The 19,447-nt window shown below is 34.5% G+C and overlaps 1 protein-coding gene across 1 annotated transcript; it reads left to right on the top strand.

Annotated features, from left to right (window-relative positions):
- LOC136411130 (motor neuron and pancreas homeobox protein 1-like) lies at positions 1-18,420 on the top strand. The gene is made up of 3 exons (XM_066393582.1): positions 1-790; positions 17,394-17,560; positions 18,068-18,420. The coding sequence occupies exons 1-3, from the start codon at positions 349-351 to the stop codon at positions 18,323-18,325; spliced, it is 867 nt and encodes a 288-aa protein (XP_066249679.1). The 5' UTR covers positions 1-348; the 3' UTR covers positions 18,326-18,420.
- The last annotated feature ends 1,027 nt before the right edge of the window (positions 18,421-19,447 follow it).

Raw genomic sequence — 19,447 nt, 5'->3', positions numbered from 1 at the left:
ATCACCTTATGAAACTTTAATCACAAAATGCCTAGGTCGGAAGGTCGAGAATCGCCTGCTACAAGTCAACGGTTGCTAGGCGACGACCTCCTAACATAGGGGTTGGGGGCGGGGCCCAAGCGCCGCCACCCAATGGGGTCTAAGTGTCAGCGCGCAGTGCCGGAGAGTGTGTAATGTATCGTCTAATGTTCATGTAATGTCTCATATTATTAGGATAATACATTTCAAATCGTTTAGTCTATCTGCCACTGAGCTGCCGTTAAGTCTCGTATAACTGATAAATTGATCTTTACTGACAATCACGGGAGATTGAAGCGGTCGTTTAAACTAGTTTCAGTGCCACCAGCCATGCACCATTCCTCCGCAGAGTTCCATCAAGACACGAAAAGACTGGACACCACAAAAATCCACCACGAACCCAAAGGATCCTTCTGCATTGACGCTTTATTGTCCCGGAACGAGGAAAGGGCCACGAGTCCATCGGAGGCGAGGAGCAACTCCTCCAACTCCACAAGAAGTCAAAGTCCCCCGATTTCGCCCGGTTGCGAAGAAGTTACCACCACGGCCTTCGTCCCCCGACCCGGACTGTTAAACCACAATAGTTATTTGAATTCGAACGCTCTGTACACGTATCAGACAGCCCCTCAAAGCTCCGCTTTCCAGAGCTTGGAGGGTAGTTTGATGCAGAAAGTGCACATTCCGGTGAATCCCCATAATCAGTTCCATCAGATCCAAATGGAGTGGTTGGCGAGGACGGGGATGTTCTATCCGAGGCTGCAGGATTTAGCCGGTAAGTCTTTACGGTGTTTCTGGATTGTGTGAAAGTGATCGCATTGTGTGATTTCTGAGCGGGTGGGTTAAAGTTAAAGTCGCGTGAATACGTAATTTCAGACCATGTAACATGAAACGTCATAAGTGCCCTTTGATTTTCTTAATTTATTCAATTTTTTTGGCGTAAAACGTACAATTGGTTGCCTAAAACGGTAAAAACTATTGAGAAATAATAACTTTATTGCCGCCGGCAAATGTTTCCGAGCAGTATTCGGTACTTTGTCCGGGGTCCCATTTACCCCCCCTTCCTCTAGATCTGCCACTGATTGTAAGACAGGATTTTCAGCAATTTGTAACAATCAGAGTGTACAGATCATAATTTTCTTCAGTTAAGAACCAGGCAACAAATCAAATTGGAGTAAAAAAGTTCGGAAAATTTCTGGATTTTAAAAGGCCGTGCTGTCCCAATAATTTATAGCGCAATGGTTGTTTATATAATACAGAAGTTATAATCTATAAAACCAAATTTTTTCGTTTTTAATTACCGAACAAACAGCGGCGTGCTAGATGTATTTTAAAGTCAGGGACCAAAAAAATATAAATAAAAAAATAATTTTGATAAATTACTGGGAGTCGATAAGTTATTACACATTAAGCGCTACAAGGGTGGTGTATAATTTTAAAAACATGCATTTGAAATGAATAAAAACAGGGGCGTGCAAGACATAATTTTCAAGTAAGGAACAGCAACAACAGAAGAATCAAATGGCGTCGAAAGGGGTTGAAAAAGCTAAAACGCCAAGGAAGAATTTCTTATCACTCAAAATTGTGTAAAGTCCTTGAGGTTCATATAGAAATGAAGTACGCCACTGACTTTCATTGATATTACAAACTTTGCATCACTTCCATGAACAAATTAGAGTTATTCTGAGGAGGTAAATAACCAATTTATAATATCGAGTTTCTCTTGACATAAACCTCGATTTAATGTTACTAAATTTCTAATATTAAATGTAAATATTAAAAAATCGTTATTTCTAGTTGAGAAAATTGATTTGAAAAAATCGGGGGCCTACTTATACTGATTTCAAAATCGTGAAAATGACAAAGAGAAAGTTATTGATTACATCTTTTTAGGTTAAACAAATTCTTATGAATTCCGAAAAAAAAGAGCTACTGATTTTCATGAAAATTTGAACGCTAATTCACGCAAGAATCAGCAACATAAAATCAAATAGAGGTTATTATGGAAATTCGGAAAATCGCTAGATTTTAATGGCTGTGATATGCCAATTATTTAGTGTATACTGAATGTTGCAAAGGTTCGCTATAACTGGAAAATTATCCTATACAACCACAGGGACATACTGAACGCACTTTTGAATTGAGAGATAAAACGACAAAAGTAGAAATACGGGATCGGTTAAAAAATATTTCGATAAGAGGTGTTCTAATTAATACAAGTGCAGTAATACAAGAGCAGTATAGCGTTTCAAAGGCACAGGGTGTCCAAGTTTTTCCCCGAGAAACGCTCCCCTCAATATTTTCATTTCTTCCACACTCTCTGTTCTTTATTTTTATGGCCAATTTGGCTTGATAATATATACTAAATTCGGATCTTTATTGAGGTACTTCAGTGGCATTTTTGATTTTGCTGAAATTTAAGCTGAAACTAGTAGAATTTAGTGGCAGTTCATGGAATTTTAATTTTCTATTTAATGGAGGATCGAAGCAAAAAATAGAATTTCGGTCACAACTGAAGAGTATGTTCAGAAGGGAAAATGGTATATTTTTAAAACTGAGGGGTAGTATTTCCCTTGGGGTTATGTAGAACAATTATTATTGTAGTGGATTCTCCGTCAGTTTACTTGCAAAAGGATTTTTACTTAGAAAAGAGTAGATTAATTGCCGCGGCAAATGTTTCTATGTTTCCGCTGGAGGTTTATTCAAACCACTCTCTACCAAAGGAAAAATAAGAACATTTTATTACGGATTATTTCTCGTTAATTTTTGTGCAGAAGTACATTAAGATTTTAGCAACTGGAACAGTAGTGGTTGGAGGACGAAGATGTCTCCATTGTGGCAACAAGTCGCAACTCTTACTTGTGTCGGCAACTTGCAGTGTTTTCTTTGATTTTTACTGCTTCAAATGAAAACACACAATACAACGGTACATTGGCTTTTTGTTGCAGTAATAAAAAGAAAGATATTGGAACATACAGAAATATCTTAATAAACATGGAACAGAAACATTAAAAGTTGTACTAAAATGTATATTAGTTTGGGGATGAGATACTGCATTTAGGAAAGAATCATAAGTTACTTTTCCAATTCAGTTCCTTCTGTTCAATTCAATTTTGTCTTTACACATTTAACCAAAGCTGTAAAAGTTGTAAAATGGCACAAATATTTTAATGGATGGTTCCGTGTTCTGCACGGTCACCGGACTTAATCTCTTGTGATATTTTTTTATGGAGTTATCCAAAATATTGGTTTATTCTCGGGTCTATTATAATAAAAATGTAACCATTTTTTATAAATTTTTGTATTTTTCTTCATAATTTTGTAACTTTTGTTTAATTGCTAGCAAGTGCCAGCAGAGGTAGTAAAAGTTGTATAAATGTGTTATAAGAGATGAAAAGAATTGTAAGTGGATTAGTTCAGGTTGTTCAAACTGGCCTTAAAGACTCACAACGAAATAACAATTTAACTGCTGACCGCACACGATGTTTTATTGCTCTAACCGGGTGTTTATTTAAAGGAAATATATCTAAACGTTGCCTTCCCAGTCATCAACTCTGCATTCCCTTCTGAATAGTATATGTGTCAATATACAACTATCAAAGTCGAGGCATTTATTTGTATATATGATTGTCGATCAATACAAAATAACATGTAAAATAGCCCATATAAAATTTGAAAAATGGTGCAGGTGTAATATACCGCGCGGTGGTTTGGCCTTCACGCTTTCTGGACCTAACGTATTGCGATTTAATTTTTTATTAAATTTATTATGTTTGTTGCCTTTAACGGTAAAAACCGTCCTTAAACAACGAAATAGCAATATAATTGCCGGTGGCAAATATTGTTTTCATTGCTCCCTCTAGAGATTTATTTAATACTTGGAAGGAATAATAGATAAATTTCTTATTGGTCATGCTACTGTGCCTTTATCTATTCATATGTAAGTACAGGCTATAAGAAAAGTTGAGGCATTTATTTGTATAGGTTTTAAAACTTTTAATAGTACCTTTAAGAGAAAAAGTGAAGTAGGTAACCCCTTACGATTTTTTTTCGAGTTTTTTTCAAATATTGGATTATTATAATTCAAAGGTAAATAACGTGCGTTCAAAGATAATAATTTCAGCGTTTTCAACTTTAAGTATGTTCTTTACCTCTATCATTGTGTAAATTTTCGTACGATGCTTAATATGGAGAAATCAGTATCGAAAATTTTGGCCCCAAAAATATTACCTTATTAAAGTGTTTGTAACGTGAAAATTTACCTTTAGTTTTACCTTTACTGCTTACCATGTTTCATTTGCGAATTTACAGTACAAAGCACATATTTACGAGTTGATGGCCGAAAATCCACTTTTGATCTAACTTGGCACTTAAGAACGTTGTAATAATATTAAGACTTGACACAAAAACACCTAACATAAAAGTTTGAAAGTGGAACAGATATACTGGACCAGTTCCTTGGCCTGCATGCTCCCCAAACGTAATTCCTTGCGATTTTACAGTTTTCATAATGAAATTTCATAATTTTTTTAAACAACCAGAAAATATCGCTTTTCTTGCCTTAACTTCCATCATGTATAACAGCTTGTATCACAAAATTGCTTGGAAACACCATTAAACCAAGACAGAAAAACAAGGTGTTATTCTTAGTATATCATGATGTTTAGATACACCCTCAAGTACATTAAACGGTCGTAGGTAATGTTATCGAGGTCAATGTCGAATGTTAAGTATTTTGGGAATTTTTGAAATTTCTCGTATTGGTACAACTTGTGTTTGGTACGCCCTCAGTTATACCGCACACAAAAGGTAACTTTTTCTTAGTTGTACGAGAAAAAAAGGACACCCTGTATAGGCGCCTATTTGTAGTACATCAGTTAACACACATACTTCAAGTAAAAAAATAAATGTTTGAGATAATGGATAAGAATATATGATAAAAAATATCTTGAGTATGGGAACTAATATACTAGGAATCTATTGAATATTACCAAAAATATCTTAGTTATTTCTCAACCAACATTGCCTATTTTCGAAGTATATGTGTGAATCATTTTTTAAAATCTATTTCAAATAGAAGGAGAATTAATCTTATAGCGAGTAATGCATTTTTATTTTTAAGCTGTTTGTTTTCGTTTACTCACGAGAGTGCGGTAAATTGTGCTTTGTCACACGTGTGCGCTTATATAACTACTTAACTTTAGAGAAGTGATATCAAGAAATACCCTTCTAGTAAAATTATTGTATATTACCTACCTGACACGTGAGGCAAGTCTACAGTACTTATTTGAAAAAGTTTTAATAACAGCACTTAAACATACGACGTTTCGAATACCTCCAAATCATCTACAGGACTAAGCTTTAAAATTTTAAAAATTAATATTATTATCATTGATTAATTAATGAGATTAACGATGAGAACTTTCAACTAGATTTACGCCATCACTAGGGATGAATTTTGTCTCTGAAAAGGTGAAACTTAAATGTGACTATAAGCAACGTTTCGAATGACTATCATCACTAGAGTGCATTTCATAATTATTCTGAAAAAGAGAAATTGCAATAGTAGAATAAAAACGCCCGTTCGACCATCCTTTAACGCATCTGCAGGGTTCGGTATAGCTTCGAAAAAACATAATTGAAATTGCAAAATTAACGACATTTCCATGAAATTTTAAGTCATCTTCAGGATAAAATTTTATAAGTATATCTGAAAGCTTGAAACTAAAATGGATTGAAAAATGCAACATTTCCACTAACTTTTAAATTATTTTATGACTCATTTGTACAACTGTATAAGATTTTGATTGGTTTTAGATATATCTACTTTAGTATTTCTTCTAATGAATAGGTACTAACAGAATATTTCTTGGGCTGCCCGACGGCAATCCATATAAATTTATCTGGGTACATTTCACCCTGCAAGTTTTTCCACAAGGTGTAAACTTTGAATAAAATTGTATTATAATAATTTTACATAATACGGGTGGGGGTTCATAAATATATTTGGTGACTCTGTGTGTTGGAATTTAATCTCATGTGTTACTTCTTGAGGTCTTGAGAGGAGAAATTCCAGATCCTGTGAAATCCTGGCTAACCTTAACCTAACCTGAACTAACCCTGGCTATACATCTAACCTATTTCCGCATTCCTGGGTAATTTTAAGTAATTTTAGGTTTGACCACAACATATACAACAGCTCACTGTCTTGTTAAACCGTTAATTAAACCATATAACAATGTTTATACATGATACGGATGGGGGTTCATAAGTACTTTTTGTAACTGTATCTTTTGCCTCTATGAAAATTGTCCTGTTCATAACAGACCCTACCATCAAGGTTTAAGAGTCATAATGTCCTCATAAATGGCTACAACTCCTGCAATACAACCAACGGAACATAGGTCTACAGATAAAGTGTCTTTATGTTATTCAAAGGATGTGACCTCGGTTTGAGATGTGATTTTACTGTAGAGTAATTGAACCAAGGGCACGTTCTAGACTCACTCCATCCCACTGTGTCTCAGCGATAGCTAAAAGGTCTCCTTAATTAAACATGTACCACTAAATGAATTAAAACCGGAGGAGGACAACATCCTTTGTTTGTCTAGTTTTTGAGAGTACGTTAAAGAGCAAAACTTACGAAACTCTTAACCTTCATTACCCACAAGAATATATGAATTTTTTTTGGATTCTTGACAAATTGCCGAATCTTAAGTTTTTAAGAAAAAATCCAGTGTCGCCATCTATCATCTCGCCATTACGATCTATTCTCCATCTACCGACGGACGGCTTTACTAAATTGCCGCATTACCTCGATGTGAGTTAATTACCCTGGGAAATCGTTAATGGGGCGTAAAAGGGCTGCTTCACCGCTAATTAAAAGGGTGATTATCAGGAGAGGGTTGTGAAGTATGCCATAAATACAGGATATTTTGAGAAGAAAAGAGGAAAATGGTTCTTTAAACAACAAAGGCATTCGTATTCCAGTCTAAAGCACCGGGATGCGGAGAAACAAAACATTGACAACACATTGTGAACAGATCCTCGAAAAGGGATCTCCCAAATCAAGTTAGTTAATTGCAAAGTCGGGAACGAGCAAGGGGCGGACGGAATTAGCCAATGTTGCCAGGATACCTTTAATTCTGCGAGGGAGCTCTGGGATGGTTTTAATGGCGGAAAGTAATACTGCCATTTCCAGGGAAAGTTTGGAATTGGAGCGTTGGCGGAATATATATGAATTTGTTTTTGTGTCTTATTGTCGCCGGCTAATGACTAGGAAGCATTGTTCTAAGTGTGCTCATTTGCGTATACGCATTGTGAATTTGGCCAGTTCCCTGTACGGCCGTTTGGGATTAAAAGGTCGGATATATCAGCTTTATGGTTTCTCCAGGTAATCGCAACATGTTGGCACCTTCAAACAATACACGTCGAATAACACCGTCTGGATAAAAAAGAAATTATGATGAACTGAACTGGTTCTAAGGTTCACGATGAGGATCTTCATTTAATGTTTCCATAAAATTTTAGAAGTCATCGTAGTGTTGAAATTTACTTAGAAATTTATCCAAATAATTAGCATCCAGATTATCGAACTTTTAAACAATTTTGCGACAAACTAATTGAAACTGTTTCATTTCGTACAAAATTGAGTAATGGAAGACCAAACATCCTCATTTTGAATCAAGAAGAGGAACCAATACAAAAGGCCACTACCGAAGGATTCAGAGATTATTACCAGACGTATCTCTGAAGCGACGAGGGTTAACAAATTATCAATTTCTATATATCTACGGAAAGAGAAGCTGTTTCCATATCACTTCATTCCTATTCAAAATTTATCACCAAGGGAGTTTTAACCCAGGAGTGATTTCTGCAATTTGTTATTTCAGAACTAACATTATGACCCTTTTTCTTTATAAAATATTATTCACGCACAAGAAACATTTACAAGGAGGGGTATATTTATTTGAAGAAATAACTCTTTTTAAAACATAGAGAACCCTCATTTTATGAGAGAACATCAAATCATCAAATCAACAGCAAATCTAACTGGGGAATGAATGTTCAGATTCTTAAGAAACAACCTCTGATTTTGGAGAATGTCCTAAGGGAGCCTTAAGATAATGTGTATGATACATGTAAGACGGTGCTCCTGCTCATTATCCTATACATATAAGGTAGTTCTTGAATATGAATGTCCCACATTGATGTTTCGTTTTCGTCGTTTTTGTCGTTTTCGTCGATTGTTCGGGACGGTGAACATCTTTGGCCATCACGAAGTCCCGACTTAAACCTATTAGATTTCTCTCTTTTGAGGTTTTTAAAGTTATTGGTATACAAATCTGTATCTAACAGCAGTTAGAAGCCCCCAGGGGCAATTTGAAATCTATAAATTAAGAACAGTAAGTTTTATTCCGAATTTAGCTATTGTTGTACGAGGCAAGTTTAGCTCAATCGCTATATTTTTTATTCTCTAGCACCCAATATTTATTTGTACCACGGTTTCGGGGACACCCTGTATATTATTTGTAAAGCTGTATTATGTTCCTATGCCTAAACTGTTATATTTCGCTAATAAATGCTGTTTTGTGTATTGTCTCTAAACATCTATGAAAAATATTTTTCAGATTAAGTTACCAGTACTAAGATCTATTCCCCCTGAAGTAACACTTCGAATTATTTCTTTGCCAGCGTATGACATAGTTATCCTCAAATATGAGTGAAAATTCTGGCAGAACCAAGATAATTCCAGTTTCCCACTTTAACCTAATAGAGCAAAACCTATTCCAGATAGTGCTTTCAGTACAAACTTGTCAGATCTAATGTAGCGTTGATCATGTTAGAATGTGTTTACATGCCGAATTTACCGTTCTCGTGACGTTTCACAGCAGCTCGTCAGTCAGATTGTTTGTTTTGTCAATAAGATGACGCATTTCGCCTCGTTTTCCCTTCCCTCGGCCTGCAGGGCTTTCGGCCCATTCGGGGCTACTGTTAATCCACTAATGAAATAGAATGGAACCCAATTTACACACGGGGCAAAAACTGCGTGAAATAAACCATTTCGACTGATTGCCCTCCATCCTCTTAAACAGGCGATTCAAAAGGCAAATAGCAGACAATAAATTTTGATAATTTGATTATAAGAAATTCGCCAGCAGCAATAAACTCAATAGTCTGAGAGCTGTTTTATTGGGATCTAAATTTTCGTGGAACTGCAAAAAAAAACTATAAAATGGCATCTTAAAAAGATTATTGGATGGCGCCTTCGCCATTTTGTTTAGAGTTTCACTGGCCGCTCTGTGCAAAGGATGAAGTTGATTTGTAAAAACTCAAACTAAACAAAAGAAAAGCGTTCCTTGGACCCGAATGTATACGAAAACTGGAGCTAAGACACGATTAACAAAATCGTTTCGTGAGCGGGCCGAGAACGACGCCAAAAGAGCAGGAGAAAGCTCATCCGCAATTCGCTGATGTTCATTGTTAGGCATAATCCAATTACAGTTCATCAAGAGTTGGCTGTTTTCAGCAAGGCCGCTTAGATGAGCTACAATTTGCATTTAATTATCACATATAATGCGCAGGGAACAGTCAGTCCAAACACTAATCCATGCAACCGTGAAATTGGACCTCGGATCCCATTTAAATTTCGCTGTATGCCCGCCAGTTATGCTCTCTCTGCTCCGGCTTTTTCGTTATCAAAAGTTATCATGGGATGTGTGGGAGGTTTGAAGCCGGGTTTATCACAAAAATGATTACATTCTAGATATCAACTAACAGGAGTCAGTAGAGGAGCACTTTCTGGATAGTGGTCAGAATGGAGCAATCTAAACAGAATGAGCTTTTTTTTGATAATTTTAAGGATTGAGTATCACATTAAAAAGATCTCCGAAATGTCGTACTTGCTATGTTTATTTGAGCGGACTTCTTAAAGGACGACGCTATGAATCATACTATGTCATTGATTTTTATGTAATTTCGTAATCTATTATTTTTTTGAATACCGATATTTTCAAATTAAATGGGAAAATACACAGCGGCCTGCAAGGGAAAAATCTGACGAATCGAAATGCATGGAAGAAGTGAAATCATTTTTGAAAAAATACTTATCATTGATAGACCCATACTATACCATTGACTTTGATGTAGGTTTGTAGTGCATAATTTTCTTTTTAAATATTGACACTTTCAAATTAAGTGGGGAATACATACAATACGTGCAAGAGAAAAAGTATGAAGAAGAAAAATATATGTGAGAAAGTAAACATTTCTTTGAAAAATCCTAAATGCCTTTAGGCGATACTACGTCAATGACTATTGTATAGTTCTGAGGTGGATAAAGTTTTTATTTAATATTTTATTTTCAAAGGTAAATTAGGACTTACCGTTACCTTGCTGACGCAATAGTGCAACAGACAGAAATTTGGGAAAATATTTAAATTTATTGGAGAAACTACGAAATATTAAAAATAATTTTAACTGCTTTTGAAACATACCACTCCAATGACATTCATGTAGCTCTGTAGCTATTATATATTTTTTTCTCTAAGCTCTCCAACTTAATTATCTCGAACTCCCCTTAATTCCGCGCTACAGATGCTGCTACCGATTTTTTCCATTTCGGCAGAGGATTTGTAGCAAAAGAACACTCCTTAACAACCATTTCTTAGGCATATTCTAATTTTCCTCCCATTTTAATGCAAAAATCGCGTCTCAAATGAAGTGCCCGTTATTCCTGCCGACACCCCGTATTAGAATGCCATTCTCCATCTTCAATTGAAATAATTTATCGCTCAAATCGATTTTCATTATTTCAGCTTAATTCCCATTTACAAACAATGGGAAAACGTCAGTTTTGATTTAGCCAATAATATTCGGATTAATTGACCATCTGTATCAGATTCAGATAATAATTTAGAAATAGCGATTATGCTCAGGAACACAACATTTAATTCTGTAACCCAATTCATTAAATGGGGATTTATACTCGGATTTAATTTAATATAACGAAACCCAGATTACCTTCAGATAAGTAATATCAATTGTAGGTATTTATTAATTTTGATTTATATTATTATTTGTATAAGATTACAAATATGCTTTCTAATCATATCTGTTTGATTTCGGGTGAATCTAATAGAAGAGCCTGCGTCGTTGTAAAAAATCAACCGCGTTTGCTTAATTATAATTAATTACTACTTGATGGCTGAGAATTAACTTTTCGCATGGTGACAAAACATCCCTTTCCGAAGGGTCGTGCAGCCTAAAGGGTGGTTAATTGCAAGCAATCAAAATAAGCTGCATATTCATCATCGCCGGCACAATAAGGAGCCGTTTAGGCGTTGAATGGTTGAATGGAAAAGCGACAGATTGCAAATTTATAGAATCAACATCGCAGCCCTGCAATAAAACTTAACTAACATGTAACGTATCGCCGAAGCAAATAACACATGTGGCATTCAACGGGATACAAATTAGCCGTGAAAAATCCCCGAAACCGCATAGGTCGGCCCTTTCTGAACGGGGATGGATTCCAAATCCTCCCCTCCAATTTGCGTAGGTCGAAGGCGAACACCCTTCATAAAGCCACGATTATTTCACTCTTTCTCTTTCTGTCCTGCTACGGCAGAGCAACTAATTAATTAGCTCGTGTTTAGGTTTTTTCCCTCAAAAAGGCAATACGACGAAAAGGTGCTGGCGCCATCTGTTGTTACATGATGTGTGTCAAATCTCAAACGCCATCTCTGGCAACCTAAATCGATTCATTTTCGAAATCCAGAATTCTTATATCAGTTTATGACTATTGTTATTTCCCATCTCCGTGGCTCAGAACGTGTTACATTGTAATCTAGAACCTGAACTAAAAAAATATAACGTTTCTATAAGGTTTGAAATATATTCAAATATATGGGGTGTTCGAATTAAAACAAAACAATTATATCTGCACTTCAGTGTGCTCTACAAGAACTCGCATTTCCACCTTTCGGCCTGTTGCGTTTCCGAACTGATACGTTCTAATATAGAACATGCGGCTCAATAATTTAGAACCTTTCTTTAGGGTTCGAATACGTTAAAGTTAAAATCTCCGAGTTTTTCTATCGAAAACAACAGAGTTATGTGCACATCTCTGTTTGAGCAACGAAAACTCGCAATTCCGACCTTCGGTTTCAAAAATATTATATTTTGATGAACTTACAGCACGAAACTGAGGAACTTTAGATTTATCGAATCCAAATATGTTAAAATATCTGGGCCATTTCAACTTCAGTGCCAGATAAATTTACATTTTGATATATCATACGAAACTGAAACTAACAAAATTTAGAGCATTTGCTTAGGGTTCGAAATATGTTATATTATAAGGAGTGTTATTTTTACAAGATGTTTATATTGTTGTTTCTGTTGATTAATAAGAGCTCGTATGGAGCTCACAAAATGTAGAGCTTTTCTTGAGAATTCGGAATATGTTAAAATATACGAAATGTTCCCTTTAAAGCAAAACAGCTTTGTCTACATCTGTCTTGGTACTTTTTGATATAGAAAATAAAAGTTATAAAATTTAAAACTTTTCTCTACGGTTCTAAATCCAGAAATATATGGGGTCTTCAATTTAAGCAACATCGTTATGGCTCAATCTCTGTTAATAGATGCATTTTCAAACAGAATATAAAACTGACAAAATTTAGAGCACAGCTCTAGGGTTAAAAAATGTTCAAATATATAAGACATTCTATGATACATACACTGATATAGCTATGTTAACATTTCAAATAGACAATAAGTACTCGCGTTGTTAATTATCGGACTCAGGAATTATTAGATTTTGTTATAGAATATGAAGCTCAACAGTTTAGGGCATTTCCTTAGGGCTCAAAATATATTAATATATACAAGGGGTCCTGACTAATAATATATCTATATCTCAGTAGCGCATCGGAGCCAAATGTTAAAGGAATAAACCCGATATGTCCTCACAAAAACAAAATCTCATGAGTTCAAAATATGCAACATTCTGTCAAAATTAAATACTCACAAATGTTCACGAAATTGTTGTTCTAAATCACCTTTCTATTTTGTATTTCCAATCCTGATATCGCTGAAGGATTTAAATTTTGAAATAGAGTATGAAACAAGCATAATTTGAAACTTTTTCAAGAGTTCAAAATGTATGTAAATGATCTATGTGTTCTATTTAAAATGATATGAGACAATTCAAGACCCTCGAAGCAATCGTTGTTCGAAATTACATTTCCATGAATGTTTTACATTTTTTACATTGCACATTAAATAGGCACCATTTATATTATTTCTCAAGAGTTTAAAACAAATATACTACTTATGATAAACATTGCAACGCCTGGAATTAATGCATCAAACTTAACCAAAATTAGTATACGTATTTAGTTTTAGTAGTAGTACGATTCATTAGATTTTACATATAACTCCGTGCGTTACAGGTAGTGTTAGAACCAATAGCTATACCATACATTCAACGTATTGGAAACGTGATTTTCTAGCAAGATAATGCACGGTCACATTTTACTCGTATAACTATGGTTCATCTATAACGTCGTAATGTTAATGTGCTTCCTTGGCCTCCACGCTCTCCTGATTTTTCTCCCATAGAACATGTATGGAATATGACAGGAACAAGAATTACTATACTGCACAACCTTTGACGTACTTTAGCAGTGTTACGAAATACAATTCAATTTGCTTGACATACCCTACCTCAAAAGGAAATAGACCATTTGCTTAAAACCATGCCTAAAAGAGTTTCTGAGGATGTAAATTTACAAGGTATTATACACGTTATTCAAATTTTAAAAACTTTCTGGACTTCGGTTAATTTGCAAGTTATAACATTTATTTTATATAGTATTGTTAATATATTTACAAACTTTCGTTAAAATAAGCGCATTATTTCTAAGTGTTGCAATTTTTATTATAAGTAGTATAATAACGTATCGTGTGTGTTCTATTCGAAATGATAAATTTAGAACCACCCAAAGTAATTCATGTTCTAAATCATGTGCTCGTTCGTCAGGTGAAACTCAAAATTTCGACTTGGTATGTCTGAAGTCAATTCATTTACATATACAGTATGAGCGTTAGAGCATTTCCCTTGAATTGGGTGCTCTACTTTGAATTTATTATTTTTGCGTTAATTCGCGACAATTGATGTACTAAATCACATTTTCCTTAATGAATTAGAACATGAATGCATATTTTTTTAATCATATATACGTCCCTCAGTTTACGTTCTCTACTTACTCCAGTACTCGAACTTTTAGAATACCGAAGTGTCTGTAGAATTTAGATTTTTTTAAATGCAACGGACACAATTTAGAACATTTTTCTATGACTGAAAATTAAATAAAAATTGACGCTTTTGATATTTATTCAAAAACGTTTTACTGATGGTCGCTAGACAGAGTTTCTTCCTAACCCTGCACCAAGGTAACGCTCTACAATGAATTGTTTCTGGTGGATAACTCCATAGAAATCAAAATGGATATTATTCCAATAACCGGCTGGAATAGGAGATAAAATGAAAAAACAAAGAAATAAATATACCTAACAATCATAGGGTCCCAATAAAATTTAATAAAAGTGATCCCGATTAGCTGAGAATCGTTCCTTGAGCCCTATTGAGCAGACCCTAATATTGCCGATTTATACGCAGTGAGCTCCTCGCATATCGCTATATATCAAAAAGTAATCGCCCGATTCACTGGAGGGATTTAAAACATCCGCATCACTTTTGATCTGATTTACAGCAAAGTTTTCCCCCTTGTGCCCTCCTGCTTACTGGGATTTTACTGTCCTGGAATATTATATAAGTTTCGAGTGCGAAGCTTTGTTTACTTTGGAAAAATGCTTGAGGATCGGGAATTTCGTGGAAGAAGCAACGAACTGTCTCGGTCTCAGATCATAGGACAACTTGACTGCCATGTCATCACTAGATGTAGTGTAATCTAAAGCACGTGCCCAGTAACGTAATTAGTGGTGGAATTTTAATTGCCAGCAATGCGGAAAGTTTCAGTGATTGTTCCATATTTCTTTAAATTCCAGATGAAAGCAAGAGGACGTGCGTGAAAAGGCAACATTGCAAAGCAATTCTGCTTTTTGTGCTTATATCTGCCAACTATCTATGGTTTCATGCTCATATCTGTGAAAAGGTATCTGTGCCTTGCTGTCATATGTCTGCGCTTTGCTGTCATGTGTTTGCGCTCTGCTGTCATATGTCTGCGCTCTGCTGTTACAATATCTATGCTCTGTGCTCGCATCTGTGAAAAAGCAACATTGCCCTGCATTGTTGCATTTTGGCAGATATGAAAATTTATCACAAGTTTTCCATGAACAAAACCAATGTTTTGCTGAATGCTCAGGACAAAAACATTTCTCGATTGTTTACGTAAATACCCATCGTCCTCGTCGTCTTTTCTAATTTGTCAGCATATTGCGCGTATAAAACCTGTGGCCAAAAGGTCCGTATGTTTGCACTGTATTTATCACCAGCACCCCTGATTGTGCCATTGTCATGATAATTTAATATCGTAATACATTTAACGACACCCTAATTTAACCCTCACAGAAGAAGTAAGGCCCATAAAGAATGAAATAAGAGGGGTGGCAAAAGAGGATTTCACTTTACCCTTAAAATGTTTCGCGTCTGATGCATTTGGACCATGTTTTGATAACAAATTGCACTTGTATTTAATCATCTGTTAAATTGGGCAATTTCGCTAAACTCTGAGCCAATAAGCGTAATTGCTTTATTGATACTTCTATATTTCTTTCGCTAATTACATTACTTACAATAATGATTATTGCTATTACCAATAAATTGTTTATTATACAAATTGTAGAGGGAGATTTTTCACATGAGTAGAAAAGAGGTTTTCTCTTAATTTCCCTTCTGCTTAATCCTTCTTATCGATGAATTGTCACGGCTGGATCGCATCCAGGCGAATTAGTTTAATTTAGAAGAGTGTTTCTAAGAATCATTGCAATCATCAGGCAATTTGTACGGAAAGCAACTGAATCTTTGGACTTTCCGATTTCCGTACTGTAGCAGTGAATTCCATAGCAATAAATCAGGGCTATTGATTACCCACAAACGGGCTCGCAATCAGGAAAAGATTAGACAGCACTAATAATAATAAAATAAGCCTCTGTCATTCCATTAATTGTTGATAAATCCGAGATAAATTCCAAATTTCTTGATGATGTCCAATTAAAAAATTCATCTAGATTAATAGTGCTCGCGTAACAATCATTAAATGGTATCATGCCACGTCAGTATAGGCATGGAAATGATCATTTAAGGATGTGAACTTCAGCTTTGTTTGAGGCGTAGTTTCAACACAACGTTGTTTCTACAAGGCAAAATATCATAACCCCATAATCATTTTTGTTTCTCAATTTCAATTCTCAATTCTCTCAATTTTCAATTTTTAAAATTAGAAAAAGGAATTTTGGGAATATTCCTTCAGAAGCCCATTTTTTTAGAATATGTTCCATATAAAATCCGATTAAAACTAAAGAAACTCTGTTCAGGAATTTCTTTCTGATGAAGAAACTTAGAGAATTTTCTCGATAAATTCATTTTTTTTAAATTCATAAGAATATTTCAATTTAAAATCTAAGTAACCTTATAAGAACTTTATATCACAATGAGATTTTTTTATACAATCTCTAACAAAAATCCTACTTGAAAATTTGATGAAATAGTGATGAAAATAACTATCCAGAATAGGATTACTTCGTGACAAAAAAGTTTAGAAAATTATCGATTTAATTGCATGTTTTCTCCTAAAAAAACTGGCCAATCGCCAGACTTAATACATTTAAAGAGAGAATTTTCCCAGGAAATTTCATACTTTTACACCCTTATACTTTCCAGAAATAGAAATTTAGAAGATTTATCATCGACAGACAAACCTATTGTGTTTTTGCAGAAAACAACACAATTATCTCAGAAACTGTTTAGATGAAAATTTAAATGAAAGTAAAGAAACCTTAACTTAACGAAAAAGTTAAGTTAAAGGAAGAAAAATGTGGTTCACAATAAAACTTCTTGTTCATATAGATTCAGAAAAAAATACAATAGACAATATTAAAAATATGAGAGACATCTTCCTTATAAACAAATTTTCAGGATATTCCCGGAAAAATTCATATAAGCTCTAAGAAAACTTTCAGTCTTTTGGCTGAAATGAATGAAATTTCAGAAGGGCATGTTATATTACTATAAACCTTAAGAAAAAAGTCCTTATAAACATATATCTGTCGTTTTGTCGCGTCGCATGTTTAGCAAATTCTCTGTATTATAAAAAATAAACTTCTCCGATAAAAAAAATTCTTTGTTTTAGGTTGTGCACCGGGTAGTCATGCTTTGTTAGGTAAAACCAGACGACCAAGAACAGCGTTTACGTCCCAACAACTCCTTGAACTGGAGAAACAATTTAGACAGAACAAATATCTATCCAGGCCCAAGAGGTTTGAGGTGGCTACCAACCTAATGCTGACAGAAACCCAGGTATGAACCGGGTCGCCATATTATCAGATAACTTTATCAGGGAACAAAGCTCTAAAATAGGTTTTTATAACCCGAACTAATTTTTTTTTACCGGTTTTTGAGTTGTAAAGTAATGAAATAAATCAGTCACTGGTAATTCCAAGGGTTTTAACGAGATATTGCTGGGGATGCCAAATCTCTACTTTTTATAATACGTCGCACGGTATTAAATCAAATTTTCAGACACTCAAGTTAAAGAACACGAATTTTCCTCCAGGCACATTCCTACATCTAGATCTATTACTACAGATTTTTACATGACTTCCTGGGGATACTTAGATTTTTTTTCAAACAGTTTAACCAACCATAAATCTCATACCATTTCCGAGATCCCTACATGTAACTATTTAATCTTAAATTTATAGCACTACACGTAGGAAATGCAGTATAACGCTTTGATTTTTTCCTTTTGTGGGTATTTTAATGCTGCATACGCTACAATAAATTATAATGCGTACGCTCTTTCAGGTTAAGATATGGTTTCAAAACCGAAGAATGAAATGGAAGAGGAGCAAAAAGGCGCAACTAGATGCAAAATCGGCCAAGGAACACGACCTCAACAAGCCTGTGAATAGCTCCTCACAAAATAGTCAAAAACCTAGTTCTTCAATAGTCCATACCGAACCTGGTGATAGTCCAAATAATGCAGTAGTTAGACAACATGGTAGTGAAACTAGTAGTATTATACCTGAAGATGAACTTTTGTATCGGCCTTATGTTGGGTAACTACTTTCCACAATAAGTTCAAATGAGATTGAGGTATATGAAATTATTTATTTGGTAAAGTTTTCTGTAGATTTCCTTACACGATACAAATTAATTAAATTTAATTGTTTTAGCGTTGACTAGTCCTTCTTCAATAGTTATTGAAATTTAGTATAGGTATTTTTTGGTAGCTTTATTTATTACCTACATCTGTAAAATCCAAGAAGTGTTGTTAATTTTACCATTTGTTTTTAATTATTTATTTCTTATTGTAAATAATGTACATCTTCCACATTCCATAACAATAAATCGCATACTTAATGTGTAAATACTGTACATTGTAAATAAATTTAGATAGTAGGGAATAATATAATGATCTCAAACATACGTATATAGTGAAGTTATGACTAATATTACACACGAAGTAAAATGTAGTTCTTTATTGCTACCTCATCATGACTAGAGTTGTTGAAGATAAATGTAAATGTGTCCAGTTCCTAATTGCTACTTATGGTCATTATTATTATTGTATGTGATCTGATAAATTAAATTAAGAATTTTTAAACATTTTGTCTCTTATTTGGGTTTTTGAACTATGAAGATTTAAAAATATCTTTATGAAAATTAGTTCCTGATCATTTTATGGACATAATGGTGAATGTATATGATCTGCTTATTTCGAACAATTTAGAATTTAGGGATATAAAAATGAATTTAATGTTCGAAACAGAAAGCTAATACATTTGGAGAAGTAGAGTGAATACGTTGATCGTCGAAATAAAATATAACGTGTCCCTGGACTAGATATTAATTTTTGGGCTACATGTAGAACTAATAAAAACTTGAAAGAATTAGTGGGTCCTAGTCACTTTATGGACATAATGGTGAATGGAAATTATCTTCTTATTTGTAACAGTATACAACGATTTAAAAACGACTGTAATACTTAAATGAGGAATCTCATAGGTTTGAAAAAGTAAAATAAACAAGTTTCACGAGGATAAAATACAGGGGTTTCCTAAACTAGATACTTATCTTTTGGATGTATGTCGGTCTAGTTCCTAATATTAAGAACTCTCAAAATCCTGTTAGAATTTTGTAAATTTCCGGGCCACAAGGGAGATTCTTTAAACAATGCAGTTA

This window comes from Euwallacea similis, chromosome 9, assembly GCF_039881205.1.
Source record: "Euwallacea similis isolate ESF13 chromosome 9, ESF131.1, whole genome shotgun sequence".
In the NCBI taxonomy this organism is placed as follows: domain Eukaryota; kingdom Metazoa; phylum Arthropoda; class Insecta; order Coleoptera; family Curculionidae; genus Euwallacea; species Euwallacea similis.
This window is presented reverse-complemented; position numbering and strand designations above follow the sequence as displayed.